Raw genomic sequence first — 13,032 nt, forward strand, 5'->3', positions numbered from 1 at the left:
TACCGATGTCAGGCTAACCAGTCTATAATTCCTTGTTTTCTCGCTCCTTTTTTAAAAAGTGGGGTTACATTAGCTGCCCTCCAGTCCATAGGAACTGATCCAGAGTCTATAGAATGTTTGAAAATGACCACCAATGCATCCACTATTTCTAGGGCCACTTCCTTAAGTACTCTGGGATGCAGACTATCAGGCCCTGGGGATTTATCGGCCTTCAGTCCCATCAATTTCCCTAACACAATTTCCTGACTAATAAGGATTTCCTTCAGTTCCTCCTCGCTGGACCCTCGGTCCCCTAGTATTTCCGGAAGGTTATTTGTGTTTTCCTTAGTGAGGACAGAACCAAAGTATTTGTTCAATTGGTCTGCCATTTCTTTGTTCCCCATTATAAATTCACCTGATTCTGACTGCTACGTTTGTCTTCATTAATCTTTTTCTCTTCACATATCTATAGAAGCTTTTGCAGTCAGTTTTTATGTTCCCTGCAAGCTTACACTCATACTCTATTTTCCCGCTCCTAATTAAACCCTTTGTCCTCCTGTGCTGAATTGTAAATTTCTCCCATTCCTCAGGTTAGCTGCTTTTTCTGGCCAATTTATATGCCTCTTCCTTGGATTTAACACTATCTCTAATTTCCCTTGTTAGCCACGGTTGATCCACCTTCCCCGTTTTTATTTTTATGCCAGAGAGGGATGTACAATTGTTGAAGTTCATCCATGTGATCTTTAAATGTCTGCCATTGCCTATCCATCGTCAACCCTTCAAGTATCATTCGCCAGTCTATCCTAGCCAATTCACGTCTCGTACCGTCGAAGTTACCTTTCTTTAAGTTCAAGACCCTAGTCTCTGAATTAACTGTGTCACTCTCCATCTTAATGAAGAATTCTACCATATTATGGTCACTCGTCCCCAAGGGGCTTCGCACAACAAGATTACTAATTAATCCTCTCTCATTACACAACACCCAGTCTAGGATGGCCAGCTCTCTAGTTGGTTCCTCGACATATTGGTCTAGAAAACCATCCCTTATACACTCCAGGAAATCCTCCTCCACCGTATTGCTACCAGTTTGGTTAGCGCAATCTATATGTAGATTAAAGTCACCCATGATAACTGCTGTACCTTTATTGCACGCATCACTAATTTCATGTTTGATGCCATCCCCAACCTCACTACTACTGTTTGGTGGTCTGTACACAACTCCCACTAGCATTTGCTGCCCTTTGGTGTTCCGCAGCTCTTGCCATACAGATTCCACATCATCCAAGCTAATGTCCTTCCTTACTATTGCGTTAATCTCCTCTTTAACCAGCAACACCTCCTTTTCCTTTCAGTCTATCTTTCCTGAATATTGAATACCCTTGGATGTTGAGTTCCCAGCCTTGGTCACTCTGGAGCCATGTCTCCATAATCCCAATTACATCATATCTATTAACAGCTATCTGCGCAGTTAATTCACCCACCTTATTACGAATGCTCCTCGCATTGAGACATAGAGTCTTCAGGCTTGTTTTTTTTAACACTTTGTCCTTTTAGAATTATGTTGTAATGTGATCCTTTTTGATTTTTGCCTTTGATTTCTCTGCCCTCCTCAACCTCCTTTTTGATTTCTCTGTCCTCCTCAACCGTCTTCTCCCTGTAGCCGAGGAGCTCCTCCCGGAGTCGCAGTGCGGATTTCGTCCCCTACGGGGCACAACGGACATTATTTTTGCAGCGCGACAGCTGCTGGAAAAATGCAGGGAACAGCATCAGCCCTTGTACATGGCCGCCTTCGACCTTACAAAGGCCTTTGACACTGTCAACCGCGAGGGTCTATGGAGCGTACTCCTGTTTAATGATGATGATGATGAATACACATGCAGGCAGACTCACTCCAGCTGTCGGATTAGCTATGCAAGCTTTTCTAAGCAACTTCATAAAATGTTTCTGCTGGAAGTAAAATTTAATGTTAATATTTTATTTGCAGAGTAATTTTTGCACTTGGAATCTCAATGACCTTTATAAATATCCCAGTGGAATGGTTTTCCATTGGATTTGACTGGACGTGGATGCTGCTGTTTGGAGACATTCGACAGGGGATCTTTTATGCCATGTTGCTGTCATTTTGGATTATCTTCTGTGGAGAGCATCTCATGGTTAGTTTATTCTGAAGAGTACTTGGCTCAAGAAAATGCTTGTTTTAAATTTATTTTTAATGAAGGCTGTCATTGTTTAGAGACTTTGACCATTTACCCAAGGGAAGGATCTTGTTTTTATTTATCTTAAAAACCTTTTACATTCAGTCCAGTTATTGAGGGATTGAAATTGCCACAGCAGCCATACGATTGGAGGGGAGAAATTTGTGGAATGCTGTTGCTCACAGACCACTTTGAACCGAGACAATAAGAGTCAAATGATACATGCCAGATACATTGTCAAGACAGTCACCTATTTATTTTGAGAAAATCAGGAGATGGTACTAGAGCGACACACGGCAGACGGGGGGGCGGAGTCGGATGCTTCAGGAGCCAGTCTAATTGGCAGTCATACTAGCCAATCTTTGACTAAGGAAGAGGCTCAGAGGTCAACTACCAATTCCCTGCCCTAAGAGGAAGTAGGAGAACAAAGACTCAAATGTCACTGAGTTGCTGTGAAAGACAAGCAAGTTGTTGTAAGATAATGCCAACCAAGCCTGCATACATCTTGGTGTGCTTCAATACAAGGACAGACTAAAAGCAAGTGTATAGAGACCACTATCCAGGATGGGACTGCATGGTTTATTATTTTTCTTGATCATGGGGAGGGTCTGAAGTTAAGTAAAGATAATGAATTTTGATTATGACTGTTACTCTGTTTACTTGCTCTCTAAAATAAAATAACTTAATGATTTCCATCTGGCCTCAGTTCACTAAAATTATTTAAGACAACATGGAGAAAGATTAGAGAAGTGCATAATGAGATCAAGTGAAATAAATGGGTTACACTATTATAGGCTTAGATATTGGGCAGTATGGGTACATTCTTGAATGTAAGACACAGGAACCACTTACAGGAACAAACAGTACCTCTGGACCCAAGAGTAAATCTAAGGCAGATTCATAATTTTTATGAAAGGAACTTTGAAGTTTTCCATCCCTTTTATTTTTCTGTTTTCTCCTGTAATTTGTATTCATTTTGGTCATCTAGCATGACAGCTCTACAGCTGACCGGGCAAGTTCATGGCCTCCTCTCCGATCTCTGCAATGTCCCTTGTAGCCACCCACCAAAGATCACTCGGATGTTATTTCCCTCTCCATTTAGATTTGGTTCTTTTCAGAACCTATCTCTCCCCTGAGAATTCAGAAAAAGTAGATTTTTTGTAATATTGACTCAAAACCAATGGCTCAAGTGTGTGAAGGTATCAAATGCACAACTTTAGCAGAATGGAACCCTTGTAGGTTTTACTGATTGTAGTATAATCCAACAGTGCTACACTCCAAAAAGTACTTAATTGGCTGTAAAGCACTTTGAGATGAACGGTGGTCATGAAAGGCACTATATAAATGCAAGTCTGCCTTTCTATCTGTTAAATGGACAATGCTATTGGATTCTTCTTAAATATTATGTATGTTTTTAGTGAATCCACCTGTCCATACAATTTATCTCCATCTGCTACTATCATCATGGGAATAACAAAATCAATAGTCTCCTCTCTTTTTCTACTTCTAGTTCTCTTTCCTGGTCTTTCTTTTTGTTCCTTGTCTCGGAAATAGCTAAGTGAATGTCGTGGCTGGGTAGGATGCAAAGACGGAGATGTGTTATCGCATGAGGATGCTTTAGATTGAATTTCACAGTTTGCCAAATTTTGATTTACTCTGCAGAACTGTCCTTAATTTTGCACTGAAATTGACAATATTGAAGATCACCATGCTTGAATTGAAAGTAATCTGAGGTTAGGACTGAAGCACATTATTGGGCTGGAGCTTCACACTGCATTTAACTCTGCTGTACCTGATCTTGCAATGCTTGATGCTGACACTGGGTGCCTGAAATGGAAAGTGCTTCATTTCCCAGCATAAACAAACATCCTTGCTGTGAGCATAAGATGCACACTTCTAAATAACTCGAAGAAAAACAACAAAGGAAATTGTGTATCAGACTTTGGATCTCACAGCAGTGAGACATACTCGGTCCATGCATATTAAATTAGAATAATCAGTGACCCACAACCAAACGGCTTGGCGTTGCCTTTCAATGGGTGATTAATTGTTACAGAGCCATTTCCTATAGTGACAAAACTCTCAGAATATTCCAATCTGTTTTGATTTATACAAGTTGTGCTTACAAAAGCAGTCTCTTCATCCTATCCCTTTATACCTGATGACCCAGCATAGCATTAGGCAAATAAAACCAAGTAGGTGTGTGTTGTGTTATCTGGTTTCAGCAGTGGTAGCAGCAGGAAGGGTTTATGGGGCTGGAGACTGACTGCAAAGTAGTCGTGAATTTTCTCCTCTTTTTGAAGGACCTAACTCATGCTAAGGTACACTTCTGTAGGCATTGCCAGCCTCCCAGTACCTCGCCCGGTACCTTGCCCAAGTGGATATTTTCAAAGGTGGGCCTTGACTGGAAGCATTAATAGGCTATTTGTCAATGGAAACATTACAAGTATGCAAACATGTATACTTCCCAAGAAGGATTTTGGATCGGGAGCAATCAGAATCCCTGACTGACTTTAAAAAAAATCTCCCTAACCTTAGGTTAATTGGAACAGCATAGTTATTGCCCCAGCAGAGTTTAGATAACTCAGCACAGATTGGGATTAAAGTCTGGGATCTTTTGGTCTGTGTGACTCAATGCTACACTGGGCCAGTGGGAAAGTTATTTTTATTGTTTAAAAGTCTCAGTTTTTCACTTCACCAGTTGGCTTAACTTCTGTTAATGTCTTGTGCATGTGTAATATCATTGCATCGTGTTTCTGTCCTTAGGACCAGAATGAAAGGAATCGACTGTCCGTTTACCTGAAGCAGATTGTGCCGATTGGCTTTGGTTCCTTCTGCCTCTTCATTTTTGACCTATGTGAAAGGTAAAGGCTTGTTGTACATTTCAGTGAGAGATTCAGGTTAATCTGGTCACTGCCACCAATTCTATGACTCATCCTCTGAAGAGAGGTTTCACTTAGAACCTGTCTATTTTGCTTGGAAGTGCCTTGTGCTGATCTGTGTAGTAAATCACTCCAGAAATTGTAAATTTTCCTGACCTGACTTTCATTATTAAAGAGGCAGTTACCTTCTCACACTCCACTTTGGCACATTACTAGTGGTTCTGTGATGTGTTCACTTTTCCAGTACATTTTGAGCACCAGTGGTAACTGAGAAACTGCTGCAAGTACACAGGATTACACGTGGCACTTATTTTAAAAAGTCACAATTGTTGCACATCAACCTTCCCCAGTGATGGAACAGGTCTGTACAGGCCAGCAAGGTGAAAATTGCCAGAAAACATGGTGGGTAAGAGCATTCAGTGGCATGGAGACCCATCTGGGTTGTTGGTTTCCTTGTGCTGCGAGCACTGTGCATGCTGCCGGCAGTACAGGGAAACCCCACAGCTGAGATGGGTCTCTGTGCAATTGGAGACATGAGCCCAGTCTTCATTATAGCATGCCACCATACTCTGGCTGTCGCTCGCCATTTTACTGGTATAAATGCAGTGTCAATGAGCAACATTGGCAAATTGGTGGAGTAAAAGCACCGACAAGAAGAAATAATCTTTCGCCTAAGCAACAAATTAAAACCACGCATTTTGAAGGATGCCAAGAGGTTGCTCTCTTTTTATTAAATGTTGTGTTTTGAGTGAAAAGTTTTTTTTCCTTACAAAAGTTAACTTACCCTTTTTTAATCTTCTTACAGGGGTGTGCAACTGACCAACCCCTTCTACAGTATTTGGGCCACTGATGTCGGCACAGAATTGGCTGTATCCTTTATTGTGGATTTATTATTATCAACAAATTTATCTCCTCCACACATGGCAGGAAGTGAAATTCATTTTTGATTAATAGCAAAATGTGTGTAAAATATTATGTAGGCCAGCTGCTGCCCAGAAAGGTACAGAGTTTGATTCCTCCATCTGTACGAAGTTAGCTGATTTCACATGGGGGTAATGGAAGGGGAGTTGCAGTTAGTCTCCGTGCCAACGATCTAGGGCAGGGGAAAAAAAACATCCATTGCTGATCACTGGATGTGTGATCAGCTGGGAAGGCCTGTATAGGCCAGTAATGGGACATTATCTATGTTGCTGGCCTATGTACTGCGGTTGATAATTGAATCTAAAACTAGTAAAGGTGATGGTCTCCACCACCAATGTTGCAGCTGCTGCTGGAGATGCTGATGAAAAGCACTTCAGGTCGGTCTCGAAAGGGTCTGAGAAAATAGCAGTGCCATTTGTCTATTTCGCAGTACTGAGCTAAAAGCACAATTAGAGTGCATCCTCGCTTCCTAAAACCTGAGCTGGAGTTTGAGATGTATGCATTTGCTATTAAAACATTTGGAAGGCTATGCTTTAACCTGTTGACTTTGCCTCTTGTGTGCAGCAGAGATAAGCTGCTGTGATTAATTCCAGTTCCTTTGAACGCAGGCAATATTCTCTGGAAATCTCCCAGAATTATTCACTGCAAAGAGTCAATTTCAGCTCAGCCCCAAAGCAATTAATTGCAAAATTTAATTTGTGTAGCACTTTGACCAATGCACTTGCTCGTTAGAACAAAATTTGAGCTTTTTTCCTTCTGGTATCTCTTCTTCTGCAGAAGCTGCTGACTCAATGCTGGATTATAGTTCCACAGTTGTCCAGTACCTTAACCCCAAGTGGCCATTCTTCATGTGTCATGGGTGCATCAGTACTGTGCTGAATCCTGGCGTGCTCAATGTGCAAGTGCACTTTCCGCCAGGGATCTCTCGATTAGTGATCAGGAGCAGGAACTTTGCCTGATTTAATTTTCCCTCACCCATGGGACACTGCAAAATATTATTTATTTTTGGCAAGTCAAATCTTTTGAATCTAGATTTCTTTACCTCTTTTGAAGTTCAAGGATTATTCAGAAGAATATCTTTGCAACAAATCATGACTCAATTGATATGTGAAGTGATCAATGTGCTACTGAGCCCTACCTAGCAGGAAGGTCCAAAGTTTGATTCTTGGTTTGTGTTGATTTAACTATAGCCTACTGCAAAATTAGCCGAATTGGGTTATGGAGGGGGAAGTAAGCTAGATGCCAGTACCTGATTGCTATCCAGTGATTCTTGTTGGGACATGTATGTAACTGTCGGTTAGGACAGGATTGAGCTTGACTATAACACTCCACAATCGAATTTTTCGCCAAGGCTCGCACATGACAGGGTATCAAAGAGACACTTGTATGAAACTAAACCTCCGAAGCAGTCGGCACCTTCACAAGAAGGGGCAATATTGGGGGGGATGTACAAGGTTACAGAATGTTTAACAATTTTCTTTAAACAAAGAAAAATGGGAAAAGAAACATCTGCAGTACACCCCGTGGGGTTAAACATGTCTGGACTGTTGAAATCTAATTCAAAATGCTTAGTAAATAGTTCAATTGGGCATTACACTGTAATTTGTCTTTGGCCTGTGCAAACTCTCCTTCACTCCCTTATTGATTCATCCTCAACAACTGGTCTGTAAGATTTGTAGATAGAATTGCTTTTTAAAGTATTTTTCACTGCACCTGGCAAAGTTTCACTTATTGTCTAATTCTAGTGCAGAGATCACTGTTCTTTGGTAAAGCTCTAAAGAATGTTGTTCCTTGTTTTGTGAAGAGCCTGCAGGTTTGGACGAATGCCAGCAGTGGGAGCTGCCTCCGTGCCTTCAATTCCTCCTCCCTCTTGCAAGTCTGACCCTATTACTCTCAGCACACAGTGTAGGAACAGAAACAATGGGCTTGTTACTATATCTATCACTATATAATGGCTAAAAGAGGTGCAGAAGCAATTGGAAAAGCCACTATACTGATGAGCTAATAAATTTAATTCTGGAGAGCTAAAGATGGCTGGCTGCATTTAAAAAAAACAATTCTTGGTCTTTAATTCCCCCGATAGCTTAGTTGGTCAAAGCAGTATGTAGCTGAACTGTGTAGATCAAAAGATTTCCGGTTTTATCCTTCCTGCAGTACCTACCTTCTGTAAGAGATGATCCCTGCCACAGCCAGAAACAAATTCAGCTTTCTCTTGTGGTGATCTCCACATTTGAACACTCTATTGATAACTTGCTCTGACAATAATCTGTCATGAATAGGAACTTGAGCAAAGCTACCGGAGAGTGTTCAGTACTCATAGAGCCATACCTCAGCAAGGAGTCAACTTCTTGAAGGGAGAAGAAAGATTAGCAGAAAATTACTAACATCCTTTTATTTATTTATTTTTTAACTTTCCTGTTTTAAAGCTTTGTAAAGCTAAACTTTCCATCATCCTGCAGAATGTGTTTTGTTTAACTTTTTTTTCTCTCGTTAGCCTGCATCTTTAATGGCTTAGTGGGCAAGTGTCGTTACATGGTCTGGAACTGACCAACCAGACAGAATGTTCAGTCCTTGGCTTATGCTCAATAACTTAATCTGAACCAGGACAGTACTTGAGGTTAGGGATGGTACAGTTTGCCTCTATTTTCAGGCTAGGAAGGAAATACTTGTCCCTTATCCACACCCACACATTTCTATAAACAATATACAAAACTTAATGGAAAATGTTGGAAATACGCTCCAAGTTTGTCTGCATGAAGAGAGAAAAGATAAGTTAATTTTCCAGGTTTAGACCCAGGACTAATGAGAGTGGGCTCCCATTTATCCTTTCATTGCCTATGGCGCTGTTGTGTATTTACGGCCTTTTCTGTTCATTTAGATTTCCAAAATTTGCAGTTTTCTCTTGTCTGTACATCATCATCATCGGCGGTCCCTCGTATCAAGGATGACTTGCTTCCACGCCAAAAAGGGATGAGTTCACAGGTGTTTCAATGAAGGACCTAATATTCCAGGTCCTGAACTACATGTTGAAGGGTGGAAGATGCCTGTGTGTGGATTTTTTTTAACGTGTGGTGGCCGTTGCACACCAGCCACCACATGGGCTTGACAGAGCTAGGTCTTGGTCCAGTGGCAAGGATTAACCAAGATGACTGGAGACCAGCTCTGCTGTACGGATCTAGTGCGCGCACATATCACAGTGTGGGCTGGCCCGTGCTGCCCCTGGGCCCCAGACATAAATTACTAACACATACTGTTTAAGCACTGATGTGGCATTTACTTTATTAAAATACATTATAAAATATTCTTGCATGTGAAAGATGACTCGTGGCACTAGGTTCCCAGTGGTTTTGTTGCTATTCAGTGTCCAGTGTGGTCTGAGCCATACAGACTGGAGGGTACCAGAGTGCTGCTTGCATCAGCTGATCTCAGCCAAGAAGGGCAGGGGGGCAAGACTAGGGTATATTTGGCCTCAGTGCCATGGTACAATTCAGCCATTTTGGATCACTATCCAGTGAGGTGAGGGCAGGGTCAGCCCGGGATGTGATTCTGATGCTCTTGTCACATGTGAAGAGTAGTTTGGGCTGCCAGTACTGGAGATTATATCCCAGCCTGAATCAGCGAGGAGGGCATAAAGATTTGTGTTCAATTTATGGCTCCGGTATTCCTTTTATTTGCTGTCTATTCAGCAGGATTAAAGGACAATGTTGTTTTCTTTTGGGGAGACCCTCTCCAAGAACAATTTAAACCACTATTCAGTGTTTACCTTGACAGCTGCACATCGAGATGGCCTTTATCATAGTAGCAGGTATCTGTGCCTGTCTGTATTTCTTTTTTCTGTGCTTCATGGTGTTCCAGGTCTTCCGAAATATAAGCGGCAAACGATGTTCTCTTCCTGCCATGTCCAAAGCAAGGAGACTACACTACGAGGTACAGACTAAATGAAATGTAGGATTTCACGCACAGAAAGAGACTGGCTCATTATGTTTGCTTGAACTCTCTGAAAGAGCTATCCATTAGTCCTATTCCCCATACCCTTTTTACATTTTTCTTTTTCAAATATTTATCCACTTCCCTTCTAAAAGCGGTCATTAATTCAGCTTCCACCACCGTATCTAGTCAGGCATTCCTTATCTTAACAGTACTAATCCCTTTTTGTTGGTGATCTTAAACTTGTGTCCTCAAGTAACTGACCCAATGAAAATAGTTCTTCCGATTAATTTACCTTATCAAAGCCCCTCACACTTTCAAATGTTTCTATCAGATCTCTGTTCTAGTGAAAACAATCCATTTTCTCCTCTCTCCACATAATTGCACCGTGTCTCATCACTGGTATCTTAGTAAATCTGTTCTGCACCCCCTCCATGGTCTTGACATCTTTCCTAAAGTAGGATGCCCAAAACTAGACACAATATTTTATCTGTAGCCAAATCAATGATTTATATAGGTTTAGTATTACTACATTCTATTTGTACTCGAGCCTTTTTTTTAATAAAACCTCAGATCCCATATGCCTTTTTAATCACCATGTCCTTCCAACTTGAAGTTTTTTGTATTTGAACCCCCAAGCGCCCCTGCTTTTGTACTCCTTTTTATTTTTAGCATGTTATGTATATATTTTCTTTATTCTTCCTCCTAAAATGTAAGATCTCACAATTGTTTGCATTAAATTTCATTCGCCATCCACCCACTTTACTACATCCTCATGAAATCATTTATAGTTCTCTTTACAGTTAACCACACTTCCTATTTTTATGTCCTCTGCAAATTTTGATATTGTACCTTCTATACCCAAGTCCAGAGGGTTGAAATTGCACTCTTCTACAAGCTCCATTCCCGCCTCTAAGGGGCGTGAGTGGAGCGGAAAGACCTTACCGACTGGGGGCAGACGGATGGGCCAACCCGTCTGAAATTGCCCCTGGGCCGGAAGCGGTGGGAACGGGTTTCTGCCCTGCCCATTTTCCTGCCATGTTGGGAATGCAGCAACCCCTTACCGACCAACGGCAACCCACTTTCCGACACCCGCGGGAAATTGCCCCATGTGGAATTGCGGGAGTGCCGCCGGTCGGTGCCACTGATAGCTTTTTCTGTCGGGAAGCTTGTGTGTCTGGGCGGCGGCTGCCAGGTTGGGCCGACAATTATGCTCCTGGGTTTGGCCGGGCCACCAACAGGCAGCCTGGCGCCATCTCTTGGGTGCCAAGCCGCTGGCCTGGCTGAAACCCTCCCTGGTGGCCCAGTGAACCTAACTGAAAACTCTGCAGAGTTTGCAGCGGCCCTGCCCTTTAACAGAAGGGGAGGGAGGCGGCACATCCGCGTCGCGCTGACGTTATCGCTGGTGCTGATGACTTGGAGCAGTGGCCGTTCTGACCCGCTCCTACTGCCACCCCGCTGATGACCGCCACTCCTACCCGCCCACACTTCTGACCCTCTCCCGACACCAACACCGCTCCAACCGGAAACAAAATACAAAGACCTGAATTTCTCCGGATTGTCCGCCCCATGCATTGGGGCGGACGGAATACTTTATAAGTGGTAGGCACGACCCGTTCTGGGCAGAGGACAATTTCCGACCCCAGATCGTTTAGCAGTGGTGCTAACACTGGCCCCTCTAGTGTGAAAACATCCCTTTACCATTAATGTGTTTTTGTCCTTTAGGCATCTTCCCATCTATGCTGCCACATTCCCTTTAAACCATGTGCCTTAATTTTATCAAGCCTTATATGTGGCATCTTATCAAATGCCTTTTGAAAATCCACGTCCGCTGCATTTCCTTTCTCAGTACACTCTTTATTTCCTCAGAATACCATTAAATTTGTCAGAATGACATTCACTTTACAAATCTATGTACTTTAATTAACATGTCTTTCTATGATTTATAATCCTGTATTATAGTCTCTAGAAACGTACCCACTACTAATGTTGGTCTGAGTAGTCTACAGCTACTTGGATACTCCTTTCTCCCCTCTTGAACAAAGGTGTCATATTGCCAGCCCTCTTATCCTAGTGTTAGATATTTGTTTGCCGCGGGTGTCTCATCTTCTTTCATCTGCAGCTCCTGGAATGAATCCAACCTAAATAAATCGGGGAGGAATGATTTTAACCCTTTTTAACCCCATCTTTACTAAAGAGGAATTTGAATGACCTGGGTCCGGTTACCAATGAACTGTGGACACTTTGGTTGGACCACTGCACTAAAACTGCATCCAGTATTGATTTAATGTCAGTAGGGATTGCGAGAGTGTGCAGCAGCATTTAATTGCCTACAGCAGCAACAGGAGGTCGAGATATGGGGGCTGTGTGGTTGAGAAGAATGCCAGCTCGAAGTGAAGTGGGTAGAGGAGGAAGAAGAGTGTCAGCACAAACCATGAGGGAGGGAGGCAGAAAAGTGACGGCTTGAACTGCGAGGGGTTAATGAGAGAGAAGAGAACCAGCTTAAATAAGGGGAGGGGATGGAATGCCAGCAAACAGTGGGGCAGGGGGGAGGGGGGGGTGGCGTCGTGTAGAGGAGGAGCATGAATTTGCAAGGGGATGAGTGTTTCTGTGAACTAGGAGGGGGAGGAGGAAGACTGACTGTTGAGGTAGCTTTTGGAGAAATGTTTTTTTTATTTAAAAAATCTAGAAATTGTAATTTTAAAAGATTAGCAGAATGCACCATTTTTAACATATTAAAAATCCCAAATTTTCCAGCGGTTAATTACCCCTAAACCAATCACTCTTGAAATGTACCACCAGTTGGAGTGGTGGAGCGACAGTGAATGGGGGTAACATTTAGAGTGAGAGTGTGTACAATTCTAAATTTGTAATTTTCAGTCCTGTAGCAATCAACGCATCTGAAAGAGCTCACCTTGCACTTGAAAATATATAGAAGCATCCTGAAAATTCTGAGGTTGTAAGGAGCCCAACAAGTGTTGGGAGACAGCAAAGAGTCAAAGGGGGGAGATGATGAATTGCGAGCGATGTTGTCAGAATATGGGTACCAAGCCAAAGGAGGCGATATTAGGAACGATAATCAAAGGTAGTCAAAGAAGTGGGTTTTAAGGAGGGGAGGGGGGGTGGAG

At 42.4% G+C, this 13,032-nt stretch overlaps 1 protein-coding gene across 2 annotated transcripts in view; it reads left to right on the plus strand.

The window, feature by feature from the left end:
- The window catches only part of wls (Wnt ligand secretion mediator), an 80,777-nt gene that overhangs the window by 47,175 nt on the left and 20,570 nt on the right, over positions 1–13,032 (plus strand). For both annotated transcript variants that reach the window (XM_070886991.1, XM_070886992.1), the window contains exons 6-9: positions 1,964–2,132; positions 4,941–5,038; positions 5,862–5,925; positions 9,761–9,904. In XM_070886991.1, coding sequence (XP_070743092.1) covers positions 1,964–2,132; positions 4,941–5,038; positions 5,862–5,925; positions 9,761–9,904 — 475 coding nt within the window. The remainder of the gene's footprint in view (positions 1–1,963; positions 2,133–4,940; positions 5,039–5,861; positions 5,926–9,760; positions 9,905–13,032) is intronic.

The sequence above is a fragment of the Pristiophorus japonicus genome, chromosome 8 (assembly GCF_044704955.1).
Source record: "Pristiophorus japonicus isolate sPriJap1 chromosome 8, sPriJap1.hap1, whole genome shotgun sequence".
NCBI lineage: Eukaryota > Metazoa > Chordata > Chondrichthyes > Pristiophoridae > Pristiophorus > Pristiophorus japonicus.